At 41.5% G+C, this 26,744-nt stretch overlaps 1 protein-coding gene across 1 annotated transcript; it reads left to right on the top strand.

Annotated features, from left to right (window-relative positions):
• The first annotated feature begins 547 nt into the window (after positions 1-547).
• Positions 548-11,161, top strand: LOC120037331 (CD209 antigen-like protein C). Its single transcript, XM_038983487.1, has 8 exons — positions 548-689; positions 868-933; positions 8,322-8,368; positions 8,517-8,610; positions 8,674-8,730; positions 8,826-8,992; positions 9,075-9,175; positions 11,014-11,161. Exons 1-8 carry the CDS (start codon positions 548-550, stop codon positions 11,159-11,161), a joined length of 822 nt encoding a protein of 273 aa, XP_038839415.1.
• Positions 11,162-26,744: the final 15,583 nt, after the last annotated feature.

The raw sequence follows: 26,744 nt of genomic DNA, 5'->3' as shown, positions 1-26,744 counted from the left end.
CCATTGGTGGCCGGTCACACCACGGAAGGAAGTTTCCCCTTGGTACAGATCTAGGAACAGGTTTCCCTCCCCCAATCTTAACCTTAACCATTTGTGGAAGAAATATATAACTGACCTAAAATCAGCATCTAGGGCAACTTCTCCCTACACCACCGGCCACAGAGTGAGATCCATAATGTGTTCTCCATTTGAAGGCTGGGGTGCTGTAAACTCAGTCAGGATATATGTAGTGTATATGTCAATTAACAGGATCCCAATTTACTTTAGCCGATCCAAAATTGGGACCCTGTGAATTCACACATACATCACATAGCATGATATAATGTCATATCATGTAGTATATTATCAAACTAAGGCTGGTGGAAGTCACATGGTGGCCAGTGTTGTGTTGATTTCACAATTTATCATCCACTGTGGATGACAGATAGTTTCACTACTATAAATCACACAGACGAAGGACAGTGCAGGGAGAAGACACAGCTACAGACGTATATTAGAGTTGAGGTAAGAAGTAGAAGTTACAGTATTTGACCAAAAGTGTGTTAAGATGTCAGAGGGAGTCTATGAAATGCCAGATGGATTTGATTACGATGAGCCTGATGCAATGAAGAACACAGACATTGATGGCCAAGTATATGCCAATGTAAGAGACTTCAAGCCCAGCCCAGGAGATGGAGTTGTTGCTTCAGGTAAGATTGCATGAACACACACACACACACACACACACACACACACACACACACACACACACACACACACACACACACACACAAACTACACATTATACATTAAACAGATGTATTTGTCCCAATCCTGGATGATACAGTAAAACACATTTCCAAAGATCTTTAATAATGTGTGATTCAGTACATGTCCAGTGGTGGAAGAGACCCTCTGGAGTTGCTGCAGTGTGTCTGGGGCTGCTGTGTGTCCTAATACTCTTTGAAAGTCAATCTTTATTGTCAAATTACATATAAGCACAATATCAAATGCTCATACTTGATTGATGTTCCCCCATATGGGTCGCAAAGAGGAAGGTAAAGTGAATCTTTTCAGTCATTCAACCAGCTGTCACTCAAAATCTCCTCGACCAATCAGGTTCATGAAGAGAGAAGGCTGCAGGTCTTCTAGCGGTTAAGATCGTTAGGCCAGAAACTAAAAGGTTGCTGGTTCAAATTCCCGAGGCGACTACGTGAAAAATCTGTCGATCTGCCATTGAGCAAGGCACTAACCCTAATTGCTCCTGTAAGTCACTCTGTATAAGAGCATCTACTAAATTGGGGGGCTGAGTGGTGCAGTGGTCTAAAGCATTGCATCGCAGTGCAAGATCCGTCACTACAGACCCGTGTTCAATCCCGGGCTGTAACACAACCGGCCGTGATTGGTAGTCCCATAGGGCGGTGCACAATTGGCCCAGCGTCGTCCGGGTTCGGGGAAGGTTTGGCCGGGGTAGTCCGTCATTGTAAATATGAACTTGTTCGTAACTGACTAACCTAGTTAAATACATTTTTAACTGACTTACCTAGTTAAATACAATTTTAACTGACTTACCTAGTTAAATACATGTTAAACTGACTTCCCTAGTTAAAAACATTTTTAACTGACTTACCTAGTTAAATACATGTTAAACTAACTTACCTAGTTAAATACATTTTTAAGTGACTTACCTAGTTAAATACATTTTTAACTGACTTACCTAGTACATTTACATTTTAGTCATTTAGCAGACGCTCTTATCCAGAGCGACTTACAGTAGAGTGCATACATTTCATAACATTTTTTACATACTGAGACAAGGATATCCCTACCGGCCAAACCCTCCCTAACCCGGACGACGCTATGCCAATTGTGCGTCGCCCCACAGACCTCCCGGTTGCGGCCGGCTGCGACAGAGCCTGGGCGTGAACCCAGAGACTCTGGTGGCCCTAGACCACTGTGCCACCCGGGAGGCACATGTTACATACATTTTTAACTGACTTACCTAGTGAAATACATTTTTTAAATAAAAAACATTTATAAAAATGACTAAAGGGTAAATGTAGAGGTGTTGTCATCTCATCCTCACTGGTTAAGACTACCCACCCTCAATATCCACTTGGAGCAGTTTGTCATGTCAAATCTTTTGTCTGGACATTATAATGACACATGTTTGTAGTCATGGACCTCCTGAACATGTTGATGTATATTTGGGAGTAAACAGAGGATCCAAATAAGAAGAAAGGTGAAAGGAAGGAGGAGTTCTGGAAACTCCCTGAATTATCTTGGGGGTGTTACATATGATATTTAATATATGTTAACAGCTAGTCTTTGATCTCCACTTCCCATCTATGATCTATATCTTCCTGGTATGATAGTGTCCTGTCCATCATCACAAATAGCAAGTCCCATTCCCTGGGCAGGAGGACTGTGTTGAGATATACTCTGGACAAGCTGACCATGTAGAGACATGGAATGATCTGATGGTCTTCTTGTCCATAGTTTGTCTCAACACAGTCCGTCTGCCCAGAGAACAGACCACCATTATCAGACTGTCCTGCCCCCCAGTACCTAAACAACACAGAGAACAGACCACCATTATCAGACTGTCCTGTCCCCCAGTACCTAAACAACACAGAGAACAGATCACCATTATCAGGCTGTCCTGTCCACCAGAACCTAAACAACACAGAGAACAGACCACCATTATCAGACTGTCCTGTCCCCCAGAACCTAAACAACACAGAGAACAGACCACCATTATCAGACTGTCCTGCCCCCCAGTACCTAAACAACACAGAGAACAGACCACCATTATCAGACTGTCCTGTCCACCAGAACCTAAACAACACAGAGAACAGACCACCATTATCAGACTGTCCTGTCCCCCAGAACCTAAACAACACAGAGAACAGACCACCATTATCAGACTGTCCTGTCCTCCAGTACCTAAACAACACAGAGAACAGACCACCATTATCAGACTGTCCTGCCCCCCAGTACCTAAACAACACAGAGAACAGACCACCATTATCAGACTGTCCTGCCCCCCAGTACCTAAACAACACAGAGAACAGACCACCATTATCAGACTGTCCTGCCCCCCAGTACCTAAACAACACAGAGAACAGACCACCATTATCAGACTGTCCTGTCCCCCAGTACCTAAACAACACAGAGAACAGACCACCATTATCAGACTGTCCTGACCCCCAGTACCTAAACAACACAGAGAACAGACCACCATTATCAGACTGTCCTGCCCCCCAGTACCTAAACAACACAGAGAACAGACCACCATTATCAGACTGTCCTGACCCCCAGTACCTAAACAACACAGAGAACAGACCACCATTATCAGGCTGTCCTCCCGTCCAGTACCTAAACAACACAGAGAACAGACCACCATTATCAGGCTGTCCTGACCCCCAGTACCTAAACAACACAGAGAACAGACCACCATTATCAGACTGTCCTGACCCCCAGTACCTAAACAACACAGAGAACAGACCACCATTATCAGGCTGTCCTGATCCCCAGTACCTAAACAACACAGAGAACAGACCACCATTATCAGGCTGTCCTGATCCCCAGCACCTAAACAACACAGAGAACAGACCACCATTATCAGACTGTCCTGACCCCCAGTACCTAAACAACACAGAGAACCAGACAGCCAGACACTGTAATACAAACATCCTCCTCAGTTATAGACATAATTATAGACATAGTCCTCTGTTTTTACAGCTTTAAAAACACTGTCAAAGATGAGCATACCATTATCAACACATTTTGTCTCTCTCTCTTTCCATTACATTTTCAAATGCAAATAGTACTTGGCTTCTATAATACATCTACAGTTCTCATGGAATGACATCCATGAGTCAAAACATATATTTTTAGGAACATGATTGGAAAGTCTCTCTCAGTGTTTTTCTGGTAGTCTAGTAATTACTATGCTGATAAAATCCTACAGTATGTCCTGTAACTCGCCACTGTGTATTTCCAACCTAGTCTCAAAACATTTTGTATTATTCTGTACGTAAATCAGAGACACTCCATTATAATATATTACCTTTCATATGGTATGTATCAAATTGTGGATGCCCATCATCCATTTTGTATGATATGTTACAAATTACAATGTGTTTGATATGTTACAAATTTGCAAAAACATACAATAAACATATGAACATCCTAAACATATGAATTCTACTAAAATTAGCTAGCTGGTAGAAATTACTATGTTGATCGTTGGATACAGTGATACGGAGGAGAGGAGATCGGAGGAGGGGAGAGACTAATTGAGATAGAGCCTTAGTGTCAGAGAGAGACATAGAGGAGGAAGAAGAAAATTAATAGAATAAAGAAGAGAGAAAAAATAAGACAAATAATAAATTATTCTTCATTAGTTTTATTAGAAAAATGTCATGCGATTTTCCCCAAAAAGTGGGACCAATTATTTTACCTTTAATTAACTAGGCAAGTCAGTTAAAAACACATTCTTATTTTTGCTTTGTTCAGGGGCAGAACGACAGATTTGTACCTTGTCGGCTCAGGGATTTGATCTTGCAACCTTTCCGGTTACTAGTCCAATGCTCTAACCACTAGGCTATGCTGCCGCCCCACCTATGCTCATCACTTTAAAAATAAGAATAACAAAGCATAGATTAATAAATGAAGGAACAATGTTCTTTAAACCTTCTTATGGCTGCAATCCCGTTAATGGGATCGATATGACAACAGCCAGTCAAAGTGCAGGGCGCCAAATTCAAACAACAGAAATCTCACAATTAAAATTCCTCAAGCATACAAGTATTTCACACCATTTTAAAGATACACTTCTTGTTAATCCCACCACAGTGTCCGATTTCAAAAAGGCTTTACAGCGAAAGTACCACAAACGATTATGTTAGGTCACCGCAAAATCACAGAAAAACACAGCCATTTATCCAGCCAAAGACAGGAGTCACAAAAAGCAGAAATAGAGATAACATGAATCACTAACCTTTGATGATCTTCATCATATGACACTCATAGGACTTCATGTTACACAATACATATATGTTTTGTTCGATAAAGTTCATATTTATATCCAAAAACCTCAGTTTACATTGGCGCCATGTTCAGAAATGCCTCCAAAATATCCGGAAAATTGCAGAGAGCCACATCAAATAACAGAAATACTCATCATAAACTTTGATGAAAGATACATGTTTTACATAGAATTAAAGATACACTTGTTCTTAATGCAACCACTGTGTCAGATTTCAAAAAGCTTCACGGCAAAATCACAATATTCAATAATCTGAGAACAGCTTTCAGCCACAAAAGGAAGCCATACAGTTACCCGCCAAATTGTGCAGTCAACAAAACTCATAAATAGCATTATAAATCTTCACTTACCTTTGCTGATCTTCGTTGGAATGCACTCCCAGGACTCCCACTTCCACAAGAAATGTCCGTTTTGTTCGGTAATGTCCATCATTTATGTCCAAATAGCTATTTTTTTTAGCGTGTTTGGTAAACAAATCCAAAGTCAGGAAGCGAGTGCACTAAAAGCAGTTTGTAGAAACATGTCAAACGATGTATTGAATCAATCTTTAGGATGTATTTAACATAAATTTTCAATAATGTTCCAACCGGAGAATTCCAATGTCTTCAGAAGTGCGATGGAACAGAACTCCCTCTCATGTGAATGCGCATGGTCAGAGCATGGTCAGCTCATGATAGACCTTACTCATTCCCCTGTCATTCGGCCCCACTTCACAGTAGAGGCATCAGACAAGGTTCTACAGACTGTTGACAACTAGTGGAAGCCGTAGGAAGTGCAAACTGACCCATATCCCACTGTGTATTCGATAGGCGATGAGTTGAAAACCTACAAACCTCAGATTTCCCACTTCCTGGTTGGATTTTTTTTCTCAGGTTTTTGGCTGCCATATGAGTTCTGTTATACTCACAGACATCATTCAAACAGTTTTAGAAACGTCAGAGTGTTTTCTATCCAATACTAACAATACTATGCATATATTAGCAACTGGGACTGAGGCCAGGCAGTTTACTCTGGGCACCTCTGGGCACCTTTTCATCCAAGCTACTCAATACTGCCCCTGCAACCATAAGAAGTTTTAACAAGGTCTACCAGCTTCCTGATTAAATGTGATTGAATACTTTAAACAGTGTTACCTGAACCCACACAGAGGGCAGAACATTACTGAGAGAAAACGCACTCACACAAAATCAATGCTAATAGAAGGTGAGAATGACTCACAACCTTCACTGTACAAGGGACCAACGGCAACACAATGCATCATACACCAGTGGACCTGCCTGCTACATATCCACACACTCATCATGGTGTCTATCTGCTGTTGTGTCTCTTCCTGGAGGTTGCTGTCTGCTCAAACCACTGGTTAAGGTGTGAAGTCCTCCCTACATCTATAACACTGTACGTTCTCAGACACAACAGACTGTTAAACTAAAGCAGCTGTTTAACAGGATATAAAACATTATATACTGTCCATTGTACTGTGTGTAGATACATAAAGTACCAAAGTATATTTTAAGGGGGCAATTAGAATTAGCCTTTATATGGAGCAGTCTGAGGATATTTATGCTAATGTAGACAGGAAGAGCTGTGGACAGGATACTGTGGACAGGACCATAGATAAACAACCTGAATCTCGGAACACTGGTAAATACACCGTAGTCATAGAGACACACACATGGAAGTTTAAACTAATGGTTATTATCCTTCCTCTTGCCACATAAACAATTGTGCCTATGTTAATTTGATGAGGTTGGCCCATGCCCCATCCTCCAAGGCTTCAAAATTCAACCGAGTAAAATAAACTGTAACAAACAGATTATTAAATATTCAAAAAACGGAATACAATGTTTCCTCCAAATATAGGTCTTACTTCACAAGGGAAGCTTTTGAATTTATATACTTGTGGAAAAGGACACATGAAACGCTAAATACTACATCTCCTAAATGAAACGTTGTTCCTTTAAGACTAGAGGTTAAATGTTCTGAAATGTTTGAAGCTCTGTATTTTAGATGTACACTAACTGCTGAAACATTCATTTTCATGTTCATAAAGTCCAATGCAAATCGCTACTGTGTATTACCATCTGGTCTCATTGCAATTCTTATTATTCTGTACGTAAATCCGAGTCACTCCATTTAGTGTAATATGATAGGTTTCATATGATATGTATCAAGTTGTGGATGTCCATGTGTCACGGCCGTCGAATGAAGAGGACCAAAGCGCAGCGTGGTGAGCGTACATATTCCTTTTATTTAGGATGACGCTGTCACGCCCTGACCTTAGAGATCCTTTTTATGTCTCTATTTTTGTTGGTCAGAGCGTGAGTTTGGGTGGGCATTCTATGTCTGGTGTTCTGTTGTCCTTGTGTTGTATTTCTGTGTTTGGCCTGGTATGGTTCCCAATCAGAGGCAGCTGTCTATCGTTGTCTCTGATTGAGAACCATACTTAGGTAGCCTGTTCCCACCTGTGTTTGTGGGTAGTTGTTTTCTATTTTGTGTATCGTCACCTTACAGAACTGTTCATTTGTCGTTTTTGTTGTTTTGTTCAGTGTTCAGTTGATTGATTAAAATATGAACACTAACCACGCTGCACCTTGGTCCTCTTCTCCTTCTCCCGACAACGTTCGTTACAGACGCCGACAAAAAACAATAAACAATACAAAACAACCGTGAAGCTTAAGGGCTATGTGCCACAAACAAAGTTAACTTCCCACCAAGAAAGGAGGGAAAAGGGCTACCTAAGTTTGGTTCCCAATCAGAGACCACGATAGACAGCTGTCCTTGATTGAGAACCATACCCGGCCAAAACATAGAAATACAAAATCATAGAAAACTAAAATATAGAATGCCCACCCCAAAACACACCCTGACCAAACCAAATAGAGACATAAAAAGGCTCTCTAAGTTCAGGGCGTGACACCATGATCCATTTTGTATGTTACAAATTACAATTTCGATGATGTTACGATTTACAATTTGTATGACATGTTACGAATTACAATTTGTATATGTTACAAATGTCCTAAACATATGAGTTCTACTAACATTAGCTAGCTGGCTAACGTTAGCAAGGCTAGGAGATAGCTGTAGCTGGAAACTATATATTCTGTTAATGTGTGAAGCTGTATCTTTAACAACCACAAGTCACCTCAACAGGAAGAGAGATGGGGTGAGAAAACAACATCACTTTAAAAGTGTTATTGTGTCTCATTGATACCTGTGTCCACAGAACCTGATAACTCAGGGAAGAGATCCTCCAGAGTTGTTGCAGTGTGTCTGGGGCTGCTGTGTGTTCTACTGGCTGGGATCATAGGCCTGTCTGTCTACTGTAAGTCTTACGTTAGAATTCCTACAATTCACCATCATTCACCTACAATTCACAAGATTATCTATTTTATTGATACACTTTGTTGTTGTTATAACAGATTATGGGGTCTCTAAGAGCTTCATAGCCTATAAAACCAACTCATCTGCAGAGATAGAACAGCTACAGACCAGCTACAACAACCTGACTAAAGAGAGAGACCAGCTACAGACCAGTTACAACACCCTGACTAAAGAGAGAGACCAGCTACAGACCAGTTACAACACCCTGACTAAAAAGAGAGACCGGCTAAAGACCAGTTACAACACCATGACTAAAGAGAGAGACCAGCTACAGACTGAGAGAGAGTTTCTTAACTGGAGGCTTATCAATCTCAGTGAGTAAACCTACAGTAATACATTACCATTAATCCCACACAACTAATCATCATGCTGTGTTCTTTCATTAAGTGTCCAGTGTGACAAATTGAAGGAAATTCGTATGTTCATCAATATTTTCAAACCTGTCCTGAAGGCTGGCAGAAGTTTGAATCTAGTTGGTACTTCCTGTCTACTGAGACTAAAACCTGGAAGGAGAGCAGAGAGGCCTGTCTGGAGAGAGGAGCAGACCTGGTGATCATAAACAGCAGAGAGGAACAGGTGAGACGGAGAGGGAATGGGTGTGCAGGGGGTAGATATGATCAAACATATACATCTGCTAATCTATCTTTCTCAACAACAGACATTTCTCTTCAACCTCAAGAAGAGAGTCTGGATTGGTCTGACTGACTCTGTTAAGGAGGGGACCTGGAAATGGGTGGACGGCACCCCACTGACCACTAGGTGAGATATGACAACTAATCTGTCAATAAGGCTCCATTCAACCTTTTTCTATGCAGGTTACTGATATTGATGATAGCAGTCAACGCAGTAGTTAACTATAAGATGTCGAGATATTATTTAGTATTATGATGTTGTAACTGTGATGTCTGACTGCTTTAACCCTGTATGTACTGGTCTTAACCATGATATCTGACTGTGTTTAACCCTGTAGGTACTGGTATTAACCATGATATCTGACTGTTGTTAACCCTGCAGGTACTGGTATTAACCATGATATCTGACTGTTTTGAACCCTGTAAGTACTGGTATTAACCATGATATCTGACTGTTATTAACCCTGTAGCTACTGGTATTAACCATGATATCTGACTGTTGTTAACCCTGTAGGTACTGGTATTAACCATGATATCTGACTGTCTTAACCCTGTAGGTACTGGTATTAACCATGATATCTGACTGTTTTTAACCCTGTAGGTACTGGTATTAACCATGATATCTGACTGTTTTTAACCCTGTAGGTACTGGTATTAACCATGATATCTGACTGTTTTGAACCCTGTAGGTACTGGTATTAACCATGATATCTGACTGTTATTAACCCTGTAGCTACTGGTATTAACCATGATATCTGACTGTTGTTAACCCTGTAGGTACTGGTATTAACCATGATATCTGACTGTTTTTAACCCTGTAGGTACTGGTATTAACCATGATATCTGACTGTTTTTAACCCTGTATGTACTGGTATTAACCATGATATCTGACTGTTATTAACCCTGTAGCTACTGGTATTAACCATGATATCTGACTGTTGTTAACCCTGTAGGTACTGGTATTAACCATGATATCTGACTGTTTTTAACCCTGTATGTACTGGTATTAACCATGATATCTGACTGTTGTTAACCCTGTAGGTACTGGTATTAACCATGATATCTGACTGTTGTTAACCCTGTAGGTACTGGTATTAACCATGATATCTGACTGTTGTTAACCCTGTAGGTACTGGTATTAACCATGATATCTGACTGTTTTGAACCCTGTAGGTACTGGTATTAACCATGATATCTGACTGTTTTTAACCCTGTAGGTACTGGTATTAACCATGATATCTGACTGTTGTTAACCCTGTAGGTACTGGTATTAACCATGATATCTGACTGTTTTTAACCCTGTAGGTACTGGTATTAACCATGATATCTGACTGTTTTGAACCCTGTAGGTACTGGTATTAACCATGATATCTGACTGTTATTAACCCTGTAGCTACTGGTATTAACCATGATATCTGACTGTTGTTAACCCTGTAGGTACTGGTATTAACCATGATATCTGACTGTTTTTAACCCTGTAGGTACTGGTATTAACCATGATATCTGACTGTTTTTAACCCTGTATGTACTGGTATTAACCATGATATCTGACTGTTATTAACCCTGTAGCTACTGGTATTAACCATGATATCTGACTGTTGTTAACCCTGTAGGTACTGGTATTAACCATGATATCTGACTGTTTTTAACCCTGTATGTACTGGTATTAACCATGATATCTGACTGTTGTTAACCCTGTAGGTACTGGTATTAACCATGATATCTGACTGTTGTTAACCCTGTAGGTACTGGTATTAACCATGATATCTGACTGTTGTTAACCCTGTAGGTACTGGTATTAACCATGATATCTGACTGTTTTGAACCCTGTAGGTACTGGTATTAACCATGATATCTGACTGTTTTTAACCCTGTAGGTACTGGTATTAACCATGATATCTGACTGTTGTTAACCCTGTAGGTACTGGTATTAACCATGATATCTGACTGTTGTTAACCCTGTAGGTACTGGTATGACCCACAGCCTGATAATGCAGGTCCTACTGGGGATGAGGACTGTGCTGAGATACGTAAAGATCAGAGTCCTCTAAAGGCATGGAATGACTTGTCATGTGACAGCAAACTCAACTGGATTTGTGAGAAAGTGTTTTAAATCACCATGACAACATACTGTAACACATACACAGTGCACAGAACTTCCTCCTCTGCCTCTGTCTCTCTCTCTTTGTCTCAAACTCAGGCACACAATGTTGTATTTGTTTGTATTAGTATTTTAATAAAAGTCCTACTTGTTTCCTGACATTGTAGCGTCATGTCTACCAGAGTCAACATGAAGATAGTACATCAGACTCTGCTTTATGGGTCCCAAAAGAGGGAAGTTAAGTTGTTATTTTCAGTGGTTCAATGAGCTTCAGTCAAAAACTGTTGAAGGAAATAGTTTCCTAAATGTTTGTTAACCAATTTAATTATAACAATGCAAACACTCTGTCAGTTTATAAGAATTTGTAAGATTCTTATTTGCATAAAATAGACAGAGACCCGTGTCCAAATTAATCAATAGCATTTATTCTCGAGAGATCTCTGACCAAAAAAAACATGTACATTAGATCATATATCACAAGCGTCTGTCACGCCCTGGCCTTAGTATTCTTTGTTTTCTTTATTATTTTAGTTAGGTCAGGGTGTGACATGGGGAATGTTTGTGTTTTGGGTGGTTATATGGTAAAGGGGGTGTTGGGTTTAGTGTAAGGGTTTGTGTTGAGTGAATGTTTCTAGGTATGTCTATGGTTGAATGAATGTTTCTAGGTATGTCTATGGTTGCCTGAGTGGTTCTCAATCAGAGACAGATGTCTTTCATTTGTCTCTGATTGGGAGCCATATTTAAGGCAGCCATAGGCATCAGGCATTTGTGGGTAATTGTCTATGTTGAACGTAAGTAGCTTGTGTGTGCACTTTCGTTTGTAGCTTCACGGTTGTTTGTTGTTTTGTATAGTTTGTAATAGTGTTTCGTTTCGTGTTCATCTTCGTCGTCTTAAATAAAGAAGATGTACTTTTCACACGCTGCATTTTGGTCCTCACTCTCTTCACAAGACGATCGTGACAGAATTACCCACCAAACAAGGACCAAGCAGCGTGTCAAGCGGCAACAGGAGCAAGGCATAAAGGTTTCATGGACATGGGAGGAGATATTGGATGGTAAGGGACCTTGGGCACAACCGGGAGAATATCGCCTCCCTCGTGAAGAGCTGGAGGCAGCGAAAGCCGAGAGGAGGCGATATGAGTAGGCAGCACGGAGGCAAGGCTGGAAGCCCGCAAGTACAACCCAAAAATTTCTTGGGGGGGGGGGGGAGGCTAAGAGGTAGTGGGCCGAGGGCAGGTAGGAGACCTGCGCCCACTTCCCAGGCTAACCGTGGAGAGTGGGAGTACGGGCAGACACCGTGTTACGCAGTAGAGCGCACGGTGTCTCCTGTACGTGTTCATAGCCCGGTGCGGGTTATTCCACCTCCCCGCACTGGTAGGGCTAGATTGGGCATTGAGCCAGGTGCCATGAAGCCGGCTCAACGCGTCTGGTCTCCAGTGCGTCTCCTCTGGCCGGCTTATATGGCACCAGCCTTACGCATGGTGTCCCCGGTTCGCCTACATAGCCCGGTGCGGGTTATTCCACCTCCCCTCACTGGTCGGGCTACGGGGAGCTTACAACCAAGTAAGGTTGGGCAGGCTCGGTGCTCAAGAGAGCCAGTATGCCTTCACGGTCCGGTATTTCCGGCGCCACCTCCCCGCCCCAGCCCAGTTCCACCAGTGCCTACACCACGCACCAGGCTTCCAGTGTGTATCCAGAGTCCTGTGCATCCTGTTGCTGCTCCCCGCACTAGCCCTGAGATGCGTGTCCCCAGCCCGGTACCACCAGTTCCGGCACCACGCACTAGGCCTAATGTGCGTATCCAGGGTCCAGTATGCCCCGTTCCTTCTCCCCGCACTAGCCTTCAGGTGCGTGTCCCCAGCCCGGTACCACCAGTTCCGGCACCACGCACCAGGCCTACAGTGCGCCTCAGCCGGCCAGAGCTGCCCGTCTGCCAAGCACCATCTGAGCCGCCCATCTGCCAAGCACCATCTGAGCCATCCGTCTACCCAGCGCCATCTGAGCCATCCGTCTACCCAGCGCCATCTTAGCCATCCGTCTACCCAGCGCCATCTGAGCCATCCGTCTACCCAGCGCCATCTGAGCCATCCGTCTACCCAGCGCCATCTGAGCCATCCGTCTGTCCCGAGCCATCAGAGCCGTTCGTCAGTCAGGAGCCGCTAGAGCCGTTCGTCAGCCAGGATCTGCCAGAGCCGCCAACCAGACAGGATCTGCCAGAGCCGCCAACCAGACAGGATCTGCCAGAGCCGCCAACCAGACAGGATCTGCCAGAGCCGCCAACCAGACAGGATCTGCCAGAGCCGCCAACCAGACAGGATCTGCCAGAGCCGTCCGTCAGCCAGGACCTGCCAGAGCCGTCCGTCAGCCAGGACCAGCCAGAGCCGTCCGTCAGCCAGGACCAGCCAGAGCCGTCCATCAGCCAGGACCCTCCAGAGCCGTCCGTCAGCCAGGACCAGCCAGAGCCGTCCGTCAGCCAGGACCAGCCAGAGCTGTCCGTCAGCCAGGACCAGCCAGAGCCGTCCGTCAGCCATGAGCAGCCAGAGCCGTCCGTCAACCATGAGCAGCCAGAGTCGCCAGCCAGCCATGAGCAGCCAGAGTCGCCAGCCAGCCATCAGCAGCCAGAGTCGCCAGCCAGCCATGAGTAGCCAGAGTCGCCAGCCAGCCAGGATCGGCTGAATCCGCCAGTCAGCCAGGATCTACCAGAGACACCGAAGCGGATATTGACAATGCTGGAGTGGGGGCCACGTCCCGCACCCGAGCCGCCGCCATATTAAGGCCCACCCCGGACCCTCCCTTTCTGTGTCAGGTTTTGCGGCCGGAGTCCGCACCTTTTGGGGGGGGGACTGTCACGCCCTGGCCTTAGTATTCTTTGTTTTCTTTATTATTTTAGTTAGGTCAGGGTGTGACATGGGGAATGTTTGTGTTTTCGGTGGTTATATGGTAAAGGGGGTGTTGGGTTTAGTGTAAGGGTTTGTGTTGAGTGAATGTTTCTAGGTATGTCTATGGTTGAATGAATGTTTCTAGGTATGTCTATGGTTGCCTGAGTGGTTCTCAATCAGAGACAGATGTCTTTCATTTGTCTCTGATTGGGAGCCATATTTAAGGCAGCCATAGGCATCAGGCATTTGTGGGTAATTGTCTATGTTGAACGTAAGTAGCTTGTGTGTGCACTTTCGTTTGTAGCTTCACGGTCATTTGTTGTTTTGTATAGTTTGTAATAGTGTTTCGTTTCGTGTTCATCTTCGTCGTCTTAAATAAAGAAGATGTACTTTTCACACGCTGCATTTTGGTCCTCACTCTCTTCACAAGACGATCGTGACAGCGTCATAGCTTTCGAAATGTCCCTCCTCTTCTCCGACAAGGACAAGCTAATCAAAAGTCCCTTCCAACACACTTACGCACATATCTTACACACAATATCTGGATTATCTCCTGAAATCTCACCACAGTTTATTACCACTTAGCTGACAGTTCCAGCCCCCCCCAGATACGGAAAACCTAGAGGGGCTTGAGCTGTCTTCCCTTATCTCCACAGAGTTATAGCTTATTCGGTTCAAACATAGGTTAATGATCCACTTAATTTTCTTTAGACTCACACAGACATCCCTTTCTTCCCCCATACATGCTACATAACCTCTTCCTTATGAACTAACATTATGTATCAATATAGAAAAACAAGGTAGAATTCAATTAGTTATAGTTCTAGTTAAATGTATACAACATTTAGTCATTTATTCATAAAATTCACAACAAAAACTCCTCGACCAATCAGGTTCATTTAGAGAGAACAGAGCTGCGTCCGTTTCTGTCGCCATCTCCTCCTCACTGGTTAAGACTACCCACCCTCAATATCCACTTGGAGCAGTTTGTAGTCTCAAATCTATTGTCTGGACATTATAATGACCCATGTTTGTAGTCCTGGACCTCCTGAACATCTTGATGTATATTTGGGAGTAAACAGAGGGTCCAAATCAGCAGAAAGGTGAAAGGTAGGGGGAGTTCTGGAAACTCCCTGAATTATCTTGGGGCTGTTACATATGATATTTAATATATGTTAACAACTAGCCTTTGTTGTCCACTTCCCCTCTATGATCTATATCTTCCTGGTATGATAGTGTCCTGTCCATCATCACAAATAGCAAGTCCCATTCCCTGGACAGGAGGACAGTGTTGAGATATACTCTGGACAAGATGACCATGTAGAGACATGGAATGATTTATATTGTGCTGCAGAATATAATTAACAATAACCACTGTAACACTCTCTCACATGCACACTTGCACACAAGTACACACACAAGTATGCAAACTTGATATATTTTTATATTGGCATTGACACAACTACCAGTGTCATTTTGTTGATACTTCAGTTGACGTACGACGCCTCCTGGCGGCCATGTTGGAAGACCACAACATTAATTCTAGAAGCAGAGACTTAATGTAAAGTAGACCTACATAGAAAGAAAGACCCAGGTATTGTTAAAGATGTCAAAGGTCATCTATGCTGAATCAGATATGAACAAGAAGGTCAAGTTTGACAGAGTTGAAATGAAGGAGAGGATTGTGGATATCTACGTCAGTGTAGACACCCTGAGAGACGGTGAGACCAGCACCAAGAGAGAAGAGACAGAGGACACTGCTCCTAATAATGGACCAGGAGACCAGCACTCAGGTAACACACACACACACACACACACACACACACACACACACACACACACACACACACACACACACACACACACACACACACACACACACACACACACACACACACACACACACACACACACACACACACACACACACACACGCACACACACACACACAAAACATAAAAGTATATTGTATGTGTCCACAGAGCCTGATAGCTCAGTGAAGAGACCCTTCCTAGTTGCTGCAGTGTGTCTGGGGCTGCTGTGTGTCCTACTGGCTGGGATCATAGGCCTGTCTGTCTACTGTGAGTTTGTGTCCAAGATCATTGCTTATCACCTAGTTATAGGAGGTACTGGTTACTATGCCTAATTACCTGGTGTTTTACCTAGTAACTATGTTTACACTTTATAGATAACAGAGCAATTAAAGATTCTGAGAATGAAAGGAACAAGTTGTTCCAGAGTTTCTCCCTCTATAAAATCAACGCAACTGAAGAGAGAGACCAGTTACAGACCAGATACAACAACCTGACTGGAGAGAGAGACCAGCTACAGACCAGATACAACAACCTGACTGCAGAGAGAGACCAGCTACAGACCAGATACAACAACCTGACTGAAGAGAGAGACCAGTTACAGACCAGATACAACAACCTGACTATAGAGAAAAACAGGCTTCAGAATTTGCTTTGTGGTCAGTGAGCTGGTTTTCATACCTTTCTTTATTATAAAGTCAATGTTTCATTGAGATCTAGTTCAGTGAATGATGGAAAATAAAATGTGATGTTTATTGTATTGTATCATATGGTATCAGTGTTGTGTCATCAAACAGAAAAAACATGTTGTTGTGACGGATGGAAGAAGTTTGAATGCAGTTGTTACTTCATCTCTACTGAGGAGAAAACCTGGGAGAAGAGCAGACAGGACTGTCAGGAGAGAGGAGCAGACCTGGTGATCATTAACAGCAAAGAGGAACAGGTGAGAGGAGATAGCGCGAAGAGGAACAGGTGAGAGGAGATAGCGCGAAGAGGAACAGGTGAGAGATGACAGCGCGAAAGAGAATGGGGAGGTGGGGGTAGGGGGAATATAGGTCTATCAGGGGTAGATATGGTCATACAATGAGCTTCTAAAGTATTGGGACGTTGACAAATGTTTTTTTTGGGGGGGGGGGGGCTTTGTGCTCCAGCACTTTGGATTTGGAAATATACAATGTCTATGAGGTTAACGGGCAGACTGACAGCTTTCAGTTTATGGGATTTGTTCATCTTTAACTTTCTCACTCATCATTATTGACAATTCATTCAGCACTATCCATAGTCATGGTAGCATCCACATTTAAGTAGAAGTGTTTAGAAAACATATTATATACTTATTTACATGTAACGTTACACTCAAAATTGAAACAATACATTATTAACCGTTAATTTCTATTTGGCACAAAATAATCTGAAACAGCCAAAACTAAAAGCAAATTCATCCAACACGTTTGTACAGTCACAAGCTAATTGTAGTCATTGCGTGCTACGGAATATGGGACCAAATACTAAAAGCTTTGACTACTTTAATACACATATAAGTGAATAGGTCCTAATACTTTTGGTCCCCTACAATGGAGGACGATGTACAAACAGTGATGTCATTTCTAAACGGTTCACTCGATATGGATGAAAAAACTCGAAACTGAAAGCTGACGGTCCACACTTTAACCTTTAATGTATAATTTCAAATACAAAGTGCTGGAGTACAGAGCAAATTCAACAAAAAATGTGTCAGTGTCCCAAAACTTGGAGCTTACTCAATGCAGTTGTATCTTTCTCAACCATAGGAGTTTCTCTTCAACTTCAAGAAGAGAGTCTGGATTGGTCTGACTGACAGAGAGACAGAGGAGACCTGGAAATGGGTGGATGGAACACCACTGACTACAGTGTAAGAGATGTTAACTACTCTGACAATAAGGCTCCAATGAAAATGTTTCTATACAGGTTATTGTCATTGATTGTAGCAGTCAACAAAGATATCTTTAGTTGTGTATATTAACATGTATATTATTTAGGATTGTAATGTTCTAACTGTGATATCTCACGGTTATTAACCCTGTAGGTACTGGTATTAACCATGATGTCTGACTGTTATTAACCCTGTAGGTACTGGTATTAACCATGATATGTGACTGTTGTTAACCCTGTAGGTACTGGTATTAACCATGATATCTGACTGTTTTTAACCCTGTAGGTACTGGTATTAACCATGATATCTGACTGTTGTTAACCCTGTAGGTACTGGTATTAACCATGATATCTGACTGTTGTTAACCCTGTAGGTACTGGTATTAACCATGATATCTGACTGTTTTTAACCCTGTAGGTACTGGTATTAACCATGATATCTGACTGTTATAAACCCTGTAGGTACTGGTATTAACCATGATATCTGACTGTTATTAACCCTGTAAGTACTGGTATTAACCATGATATCTGCCTGTTGTTAACCCTGTAGGTACTGGTATTAACCATGATATCTGACTGTTTTTAACCCTGTAGGTACTGGTATTAACCATGATATCTGACTGTTTTTAACCCTGTAGGTACTGGTATTAACCATGATATCTGACTGTTGTTAACCCTGTAGGTACTGGTATTAACCATGATATCTGACTGTTGTTAACCCTGTAGGTACTGGTATTAACCATGATATCTGACTGTTTTTAACCCTGTAGGTACTGGTATTAACCATGATATAATTACTGTTTTTAACTCTGTAGGTACTGGTATTAACCATGATATCTGACTGTTTTTAACCCTGTAGGTACTGGTATTAACCATGATATCTGACTGTTTTTAACCCTGTAGGTACTGGTATTAACCATGATATCTGACTGTTTTTAACCCTGTAGGTACTGGTATTAACCATGATATCTGACTGTTGTTAACCCTGTAGGTACTGGTATTAACCATGATATCTGACTGTTGTTAACCCTGTAGGTACTGGTATTAACCATGATATCTAACTGTTTTTAACCCTGTAGGTACTGGTATTAACCATGATATCTGACTGTTGTTAACCCTGTAGGTACTGGTATTAACCATGATATCTGACTGTTGTTAACCCTGTAGGTACTGGTATTAACCATGATATCTGACTGTTGTTAACCCTTTAGGTACTGGTATAAACCATGATATCTGACTGTTGTTAACCCTTTAGGTACTGGTATGAACCATGAAATCTGGCTGTTTTTAACCCTGTGCATACGGGTATTAACCATGATATCTGATGGTTTTTAACCCTTTATGTACTGGTATTAACCATGATATCTGACTGTTTTTAACCCTTTAGGTACTGGTATTAACCATGATATCTGACTGTTGTTAACCCTGTAGGTACTAGCATGAACCACAGCCTGATAATGCAGGTCCTACTATGGACGAGGACTGTGTTGAGATACGTACTGATCAGAGTCCTCTGGAGGCATGGAATGACATGTCATGTGACCTGAAACTCACCTGGATTTGTGAGAAAGTGGTTTATCATCACCATGACAACATACTGTAAAACACAGCAGCCTATAGTACAGACAACTTCCTCCTTCATTCTCTGTCTGCCTGTCGCTGTCTGTCTCTGTCTGTCTGTCGCTGTCTCTCTGTCTCTCTGTCTCTCTGTCTCTCTGTCTCTCTCTTTCTGTCTGTCTCTGTCTGTCTGTCTGTCTGTCTGTCTGTCTGTCTGTCTGTCTGTCTGTCTGTCTGTCTGTCTGTCTGTCTGTCTGTCTGTCTGTCTGTCTGTCTGTCTGTCTGTCTGTCTGTCTGTCTGCCTCTGTCTCTGTCTCTGTCTCTCTCTGTCTCTGTCTCTGTCGCTGTCTCTCTCAAACACACACACACACACACACACACATACACACACACCTATTGTTGTATTTGTTTGTAGTATCATACTAATAAAAGGCCGACTTATTTCCTGTTTGTAGCTTCCTGTGTACCAGAAGTTATGTTTGACACATCACCAGAGTCAACATGAAGTTAGTACATTTGACTTTGTTCACACTCTGCATGCAGTGCATTTCATCATTTCCAATTCTAATATATTATTTTATCTTGCTACAGATATTTACATGCTCCAATTTAGACCTGGTGATGGATTGGAAATATTCTCAACAGTACCAAACCACCATTACATACACGGTATAGGAGTTGACTGTATCACCAATCAATGAGTGTAGTAGAGATATCAAAGGGTATCAAAGGATTTTACTTAATAATCTTAATAATCTAAAAGTCTTTGTTGTCAAGTTACAAATAAGCACAAAATCAAATGCTCATATTTGACTGTTGTTCCCCTATATGGGTCCCAAAAGAGGGAAGTGAAGTGGATCTTTTCAGTGGTTTAACCAGCTGGCACTCAAAATCTCCAAGACCAATCAGGTTCATTAAGAGAGAGGGCGGCAAGTAGCCTAGAGGTTAAGATCGTTTGGCCAGTACGAAAGGTTGCTGGTTCGAATCCCTGAGCAGACTAAGTGAAACATCTGTCGATGTGCCCTTGAGCAATGCACATTACCCTAATTGATCCTCTAAGTCTTTCTGGATAAGAGCGTCTGCTAAATGACTAAAGGGTAAATGTAGAGGAGAGCCCCGGTGGTTTCTGTTGTCATCTCATCCTCACTGGTTAAGACTACCCACCCTCAATATCCACTTAGAGCAGTTTGTAGTGTCACATCTATTGTATGGACATTATAATGACCCATGTTTGAAGTCCTGGATCTCCTGAACATGTTGATGTACAGTAGCAGTCAAAAGTTTGGACACCCCTACTCATTAGAGGGGTTTTCCTTATTTTTTATATTTTCTACTTTGTAGAATAATAGTCTAGACATCAAAATTATGAAATAACACACATGGAATCATGTAGTAACCAAAAAAGTGTTACACAAATCAACATTTATTTTATATTTGAGATTCTTCAAACTAGTCACCCTTTGCGTTGATGAAATCTTTGCAAGCTATTGGCATTCTCTCAACCAGCTTCTCCTGGAATGCTTTTCAAACAGTCTTGAAGGAGTTCCCACATATCCTGAGCAATTGTTGGCTGCTTTTCCTTCACTCTGCGGTCCAACTGTTTTCTAACCATCTCAATAGGGTTGAGGTTGGGAGATTGTGGAGGCCAGGTAATCTGACGCAGCAGTCCATCACTCTCCTTCTTGGTCAAATAGCCCTTACACAGCCTGAAGGTGTATTGGAACTCAAATGACAGTCCCACTAAGCGCAAAGCATATGGAATGCCTATCGCTGCAGAATGCTGTGGTAGCCATGCTGGTTAAGTGGGCCTTGAATTCTAAATAAAAGCTTTGAGATTTCTGAGACTGTGTTGAGATATACACTGGACAAGAGGACCATGTAGAGACATGGAATGATTTATATTGTGCTGCTGCAAATGGTTTAACAATAACCACTGTAACAATCTCTCACATACACACACACAATATATATGCACACATGTACGTACACAAGTATGCAAACATGTTTTTTTTGTGTATTAGCATAGTCACAACTGCATGTAATTTTTTTATACTTCCCTAGAGTTTACACCTACATCAGTCACACAGACCGAGACACACAGATGACTCAGAGGCAGAGATATCACTAGAAGTAGAGTGTCACGATCGTCGTAAGAAGCGGACCAAAGCGCAGCGTTGTTTGAATACATTCTTCTATATTTAATGAAGAACACTTAAACAAAAACAACAAAACGAATAAGACGAACGTGACCGCTATAATAAACACTGTGCTAACATGCAACATAACATAGACAATAACCCACAACCCACAATACAAAACAGGCTACCTAAATATGGTTCCCAATCAGAGACAACGCAAAACACCTGTCTCTGATTGAGAACCATATCAGGCCAAACACATAGAAATAGACAACATTGAAATACAAACATTGACTGCCCACCCCAACTCACGCCCTGACCATACAAAACAAAAGACAAAACAAAGGAACTAAGGTCAGAACGTGACACAGAGACTTAAAACCTCTAACGAGTCACCCTCCCGGATCCGGGATCCTCCTCATCAAAAAAGCTGACTAGCATAGCCTAGCCTAGCGCCACAGGGATATCATATAATATAATTTCATGAAATCACAAGTCCAATACAGCAAATGAAAGATAAACATCTTGTGAATCGAACAATCATTTCCGATTTTTAAAATGTTTTACAGCGAAAACACAATATATATTTATATTAGCTCACCACAATAGCCAAACACACAACACCATGTTTTCACCATGTTTTCACCGCCAACATAGCTTTCACAAAACCCACAAATAGAGATAAAATTAATCACTAACCTTTGAACAACTTCATCAGATGACAGTCTTATAACATCATGTTATACAATACATTTATGTTTTGTTCGAAAATGTGCATATTTAGAGGTATAAATCGTAGTTTTACATTGCAGCCACCGTCACAAATAGCACCAAAACAGCCAGAATAATTACAGAGAGCAACGTGAAATACATAAATACTCATCATAAAACATTTATGAAAAATACATGTTGTACAGCAAATGAAAGAGAAACATCTTGTGAATCCAGCCAATATTTCCGATTTTTTAAGTGTTTTACAGCGAAAACACAATATATATTTATATTAGCTCACCACAATAGCCAAACACACAACGCCATTTATTCACCGCCAACATAGCTTTCACAAAACCCACAAATAGAGATAAAATTCATCACTAACCTTTGAACAACTTCATCAGAAGACATTCTTATAACATCATGTTATACAATACATTTATGTTTTGTTCAAAAATGTGCATATTTAGAGGTACAAATCGTGGTTTTACATTGTGAATACGTAGCCATAATGCACGAAATTGTCCGGGGAAATTTTGGACAGTCACGTAATCTAACCAAAAAACTCATCATAAACTTTACTAAAAAATACATGTTGTACAGCAAATGAAAGATACACTGGTTCTTAATGCAACCGCTGTGTTAGATTTAAAAAAATTACTTTAGTACAACGTACAGCATGCAATATTGTGAGACAGCGCTCACCAATTCTCCGCCTTGTTGGAGCCAACATAAACCACAAAAATACGAAATAACATCATAAATATTCTCTTACCTTTGATGATCTTCCATCAGAATGTAGTGCAAGGAGTCCTAGTTCCAGAATAAATCGTTGTTTTGTTTTAGAATGTCCATTTCTTCTGTCGAATTAGCAACTTTGGCTAGCCATGTGGAGCGCACATGTCCAAGAACTCTTAGCGCATGGAACGAAAAATTCCAAAAGTCCCAATAAACGTCGAATAAACTGGTCAAACTCGGTTGAAAATCCAACTTCATGATGTTTTTCTCATATGTATCCAATAAAATCCGAGCCGGAGCATTTCGTCGTGTATACCTAACGAATTTCAGAAGACAATGTGGGGTTCCCTGGTGCGCAGTTGAATACTGTCAATAGAGCGGACCTGTCACTCCAAAAGCTCTCATTCGGTCTCACATCAAGCTAGACACCCCATTCAACATTCTACTGCCTGTTGACATCTAGTGGAAGGCGTATGAAGTGCATACAGATCCATAAATATAAGGCAATTCAATAGGGAGGCCCTTTTCAGAATTTTCACTTCCTATTTGGAAGTTTGCTGCCAAATGAGTTCTGTTTTACTCACAGATATAATTCAAACAGTTTTAGAAACTTCAGAGTGTTTTCTATCCAATAGTAATAATAATATGCATATTGTATGATCTAGAACAGAGTACGAGGCCGTTTAATTTGGGCACAATTTTTTCACAAAGTGAAAATTGCGCCCCCTATTAAGAAGAATTTAATATATAGTAGACCTACATAGAAAGAAAGACCCAGGCATTGTTAAAGATGTCAAAGGTCATCTATGCTGAACCAGATATGAACAAGAAGGTCAAGTTTGACAGAGGTGAGATGGAGGATAGGATTGTGGATATCTTCGTCAGTGCAGACACCCTAAGAGAATGTGAGACCAGCACCAAGAGAGAAGAGACAGCAGACACTGCTCCTAATAATGGACCAGGAGACCAGCACTCAGGTAAAACACACACACACACACACACACACACACACACACACACACACACACACACACACACACACACACACACACACACACACACACACACACACACACACACACACACACACACACACACACACACACACACACACCCACAAAACATAACAGTCTCTTGTATGTGTCCACAGAGCCTGATAGCTCAGAGAAGAGACCCTTCCTAGTTGTTGCAGTGTGTCTGGGGCTGCTGTGTGTTCCACTGGCTTGGATCATAGGCCTGTCTGTCTACTGTGAGTTTGTGTACAAGTTCATTGCTTTTCACATAGTTGTATTAAGTGCTGGTTACTAAGCCTATTTACCTGGTATTTTACCTAGTAACTATGTGTTAATACTTTGTAGATAACAGAGCCATCAAAGATTCTGAGGATGAAAGGAACACCTTGTTCCAGAGTTTTTCCTTTTATAAGACTAACGCAAGTGCAGAGAGAGACCAGCTACAGACCAAATACAACAACCTGACTGAAGAGAGAGACCAGTTACAGACCAAATACAACAACCTGACTGAAGAGAGAGACCAGCTACAGACCAAATACAACAACCTGACTGAAGAGAGAGACCAGTTACAGACCAAATACAACAACCTGACTGAAGAGAGAGACCAGCTACAGACCAAATGCAACAACCTGACTGAAGAGAGAGACCAGCTACAGACCAGATACAACAACCTGACTGAAGAGAGAGACCAGTTACAGACCAAATACAACAACCTGACTGAAGAGAGAGACCAGTTACAGACCAAATACAACAACCTGACTGAAGAGAGAGACCAGCTACAGACCAGATACAACAACCTGACTGAAGAGAGAGACCAGCTACAGACCAAATACAACAACCTGACTGAAGAGAGAGACCAGTTACAGACCAAATACAACAACCTGACTGAAGAGAGAGACCAGCTACAGACCAAATGCAACAACCTGACTGAAGAGAGAGACCAGCTACAGACCAGATACAACAACCTGACTGAAGAGAGAGACCAGTTACAGACCAAATACAACAACCTGACTGAAGAGAGAGACCAGTTACAGACCAAATACAACAACCTGACTGAAGATAGAGACCAGCTACAGACTACATACAACAACCTGACTGAAGAGAGAGACCAGTTACAGACCAGATACAACAACCTGACTACAGAGAAAGACAGGCTTCAGAATTTGTTTTGTGGTCAGTGAGCTGGTTTTCATACCTATCTTTATTATAAAGTCAATGTTTCATTGAGATCTAGTCCAGTGAATCATGGAAAATAAAATGTGATGTTTATTGTATTGTATCATATTGAATCAATGTTGTGTTGTGTCATCAAACAGAAAAAACATGTTCTGACAGATGGAAGAAGTTTGAATGCAGTTGTTACTTCATCTCTACTGAGAAGAAAACCTGGGAGGAGAGCAGACAGGACTGTCTGGAGAGAGGAACAGACCTGGTGATCATAAACAACAGAGGAACAGGTGAGAGAAGATAGTGCGAAAGAGAAGGGGGGGGTGGGGGGAGGGGGGATATAGGTCTGTCGGGGGTAGATTTGGTCAAACAATGGGATCCAAAAGTATTGGGACGTTGACACATGTTTTGTGGTGGGGCTTGTGGTCCAGCACTTTGGATTTGGAAATATACAATGTCTATGAGGTTAACGGGGAGACTGACAGCTTTCAGTTTATGGGATTTGTTCATCTTTAACTTTCTCACTCATCATTATTGACAATTCATTCAGCACTATCCATAGTCATGGTAGCATCCACATTTATGTAGAAGTGTTTAGAAACATATTATATACTTATTTACATGAAACGTTACTCCAAATTGACACAATACATTATTAACCATTAATTTCTATTTGGCACAAAATAATCTGAAACACAACCAAAACTAAAAGCAAATTCATCCAACAAGTTTGTAGTTTCACAAGCTAGATTTAGTCATTGCGTGCTACGGAATATGGGACCAAATACTAAAAGCTTTGACTACTTTAATACACATATAAGTGAATAGGTCCTAATACTTTTGGTCCCCTACAATGGTGGACGATGTACAAACAGTGATGTCATTTCTAAACGGTTCACTTGATATGGATGAAAAAAAACTAAACTGAAAGCTGACGGTCCGCACTTTAAACTATAATGTATCATTTCAAATACAAAGTGCTGGAGCCAAAACAACAAAAATGTGTCAGTGTCCCAAAACTTGGAGCTTACTCAATGCAGTGTATCTTTCTCAACCATAGGAGTTTCTCTTCACCTTCAAGAAGAGAGTCTGGGTTGGTCTGACTGACAGAGAGACAGAGGAGACCTGGAAATGGGTGGATGGAACACCACTGACCACAGAGTAAGAGATGTTAACTACTCTGACAATAAGGCTCCAATGAAAATTTTTCTATACGGGTTATTGTCATTGATTGTAGCAGTCAACAAAGATATCTTTAATTATGTATATTAACATGTATATTATTTAGGATTGTAATGTTCTAACTGCGATATCTCACGGTTATTAACCCTGTAGGTACTGGTATTAACCATGATATCTGACTGTTTTTAACCCTGTAGGTACTGGTATTAACCATGATATCTGACTGTTATTAACCCTGTAGGTACTGGTATTAACCATGATATCTGACTGTTATTAACTCTGTAGGTACTGGTATTAACCATGATATCTGACTGTTATTAACCCTGTAGGTACTGGTATTAACCATGATATCTGACTGTTATTAACTCTGTAGGTACTGGTATTAACCATGATATCTGACTGTTTTTAACCCTGTAGGTACTGGTATTAACCATGATATCTGACTGTTTTTAACCCTGTAGGTACTGGTATTAACCATGATATCT

The sequence above is a fragment of the Salvelinus namaycush genome, unplaced genomic scaffold (assembly GCF_016432855.1).
Source record: "Salvelinus namaycush isolate Seneca unplaced genomic scaffold, SaNama_1.0 Scaffold170, whole genome shotgun sequence".
NCBI classification, from domain to species: domain Eukaryota; kingdom Metazoa; phylum Chordata; class Actinopteri; order Salmoniformes; family Salmonidae; genus Salvelinus; species Salvelinus namaycush.
Note: the sequence above shows the minus strand (reverse complement) of the source record. Positions and strands in the feature narration are given on the sequence as shown.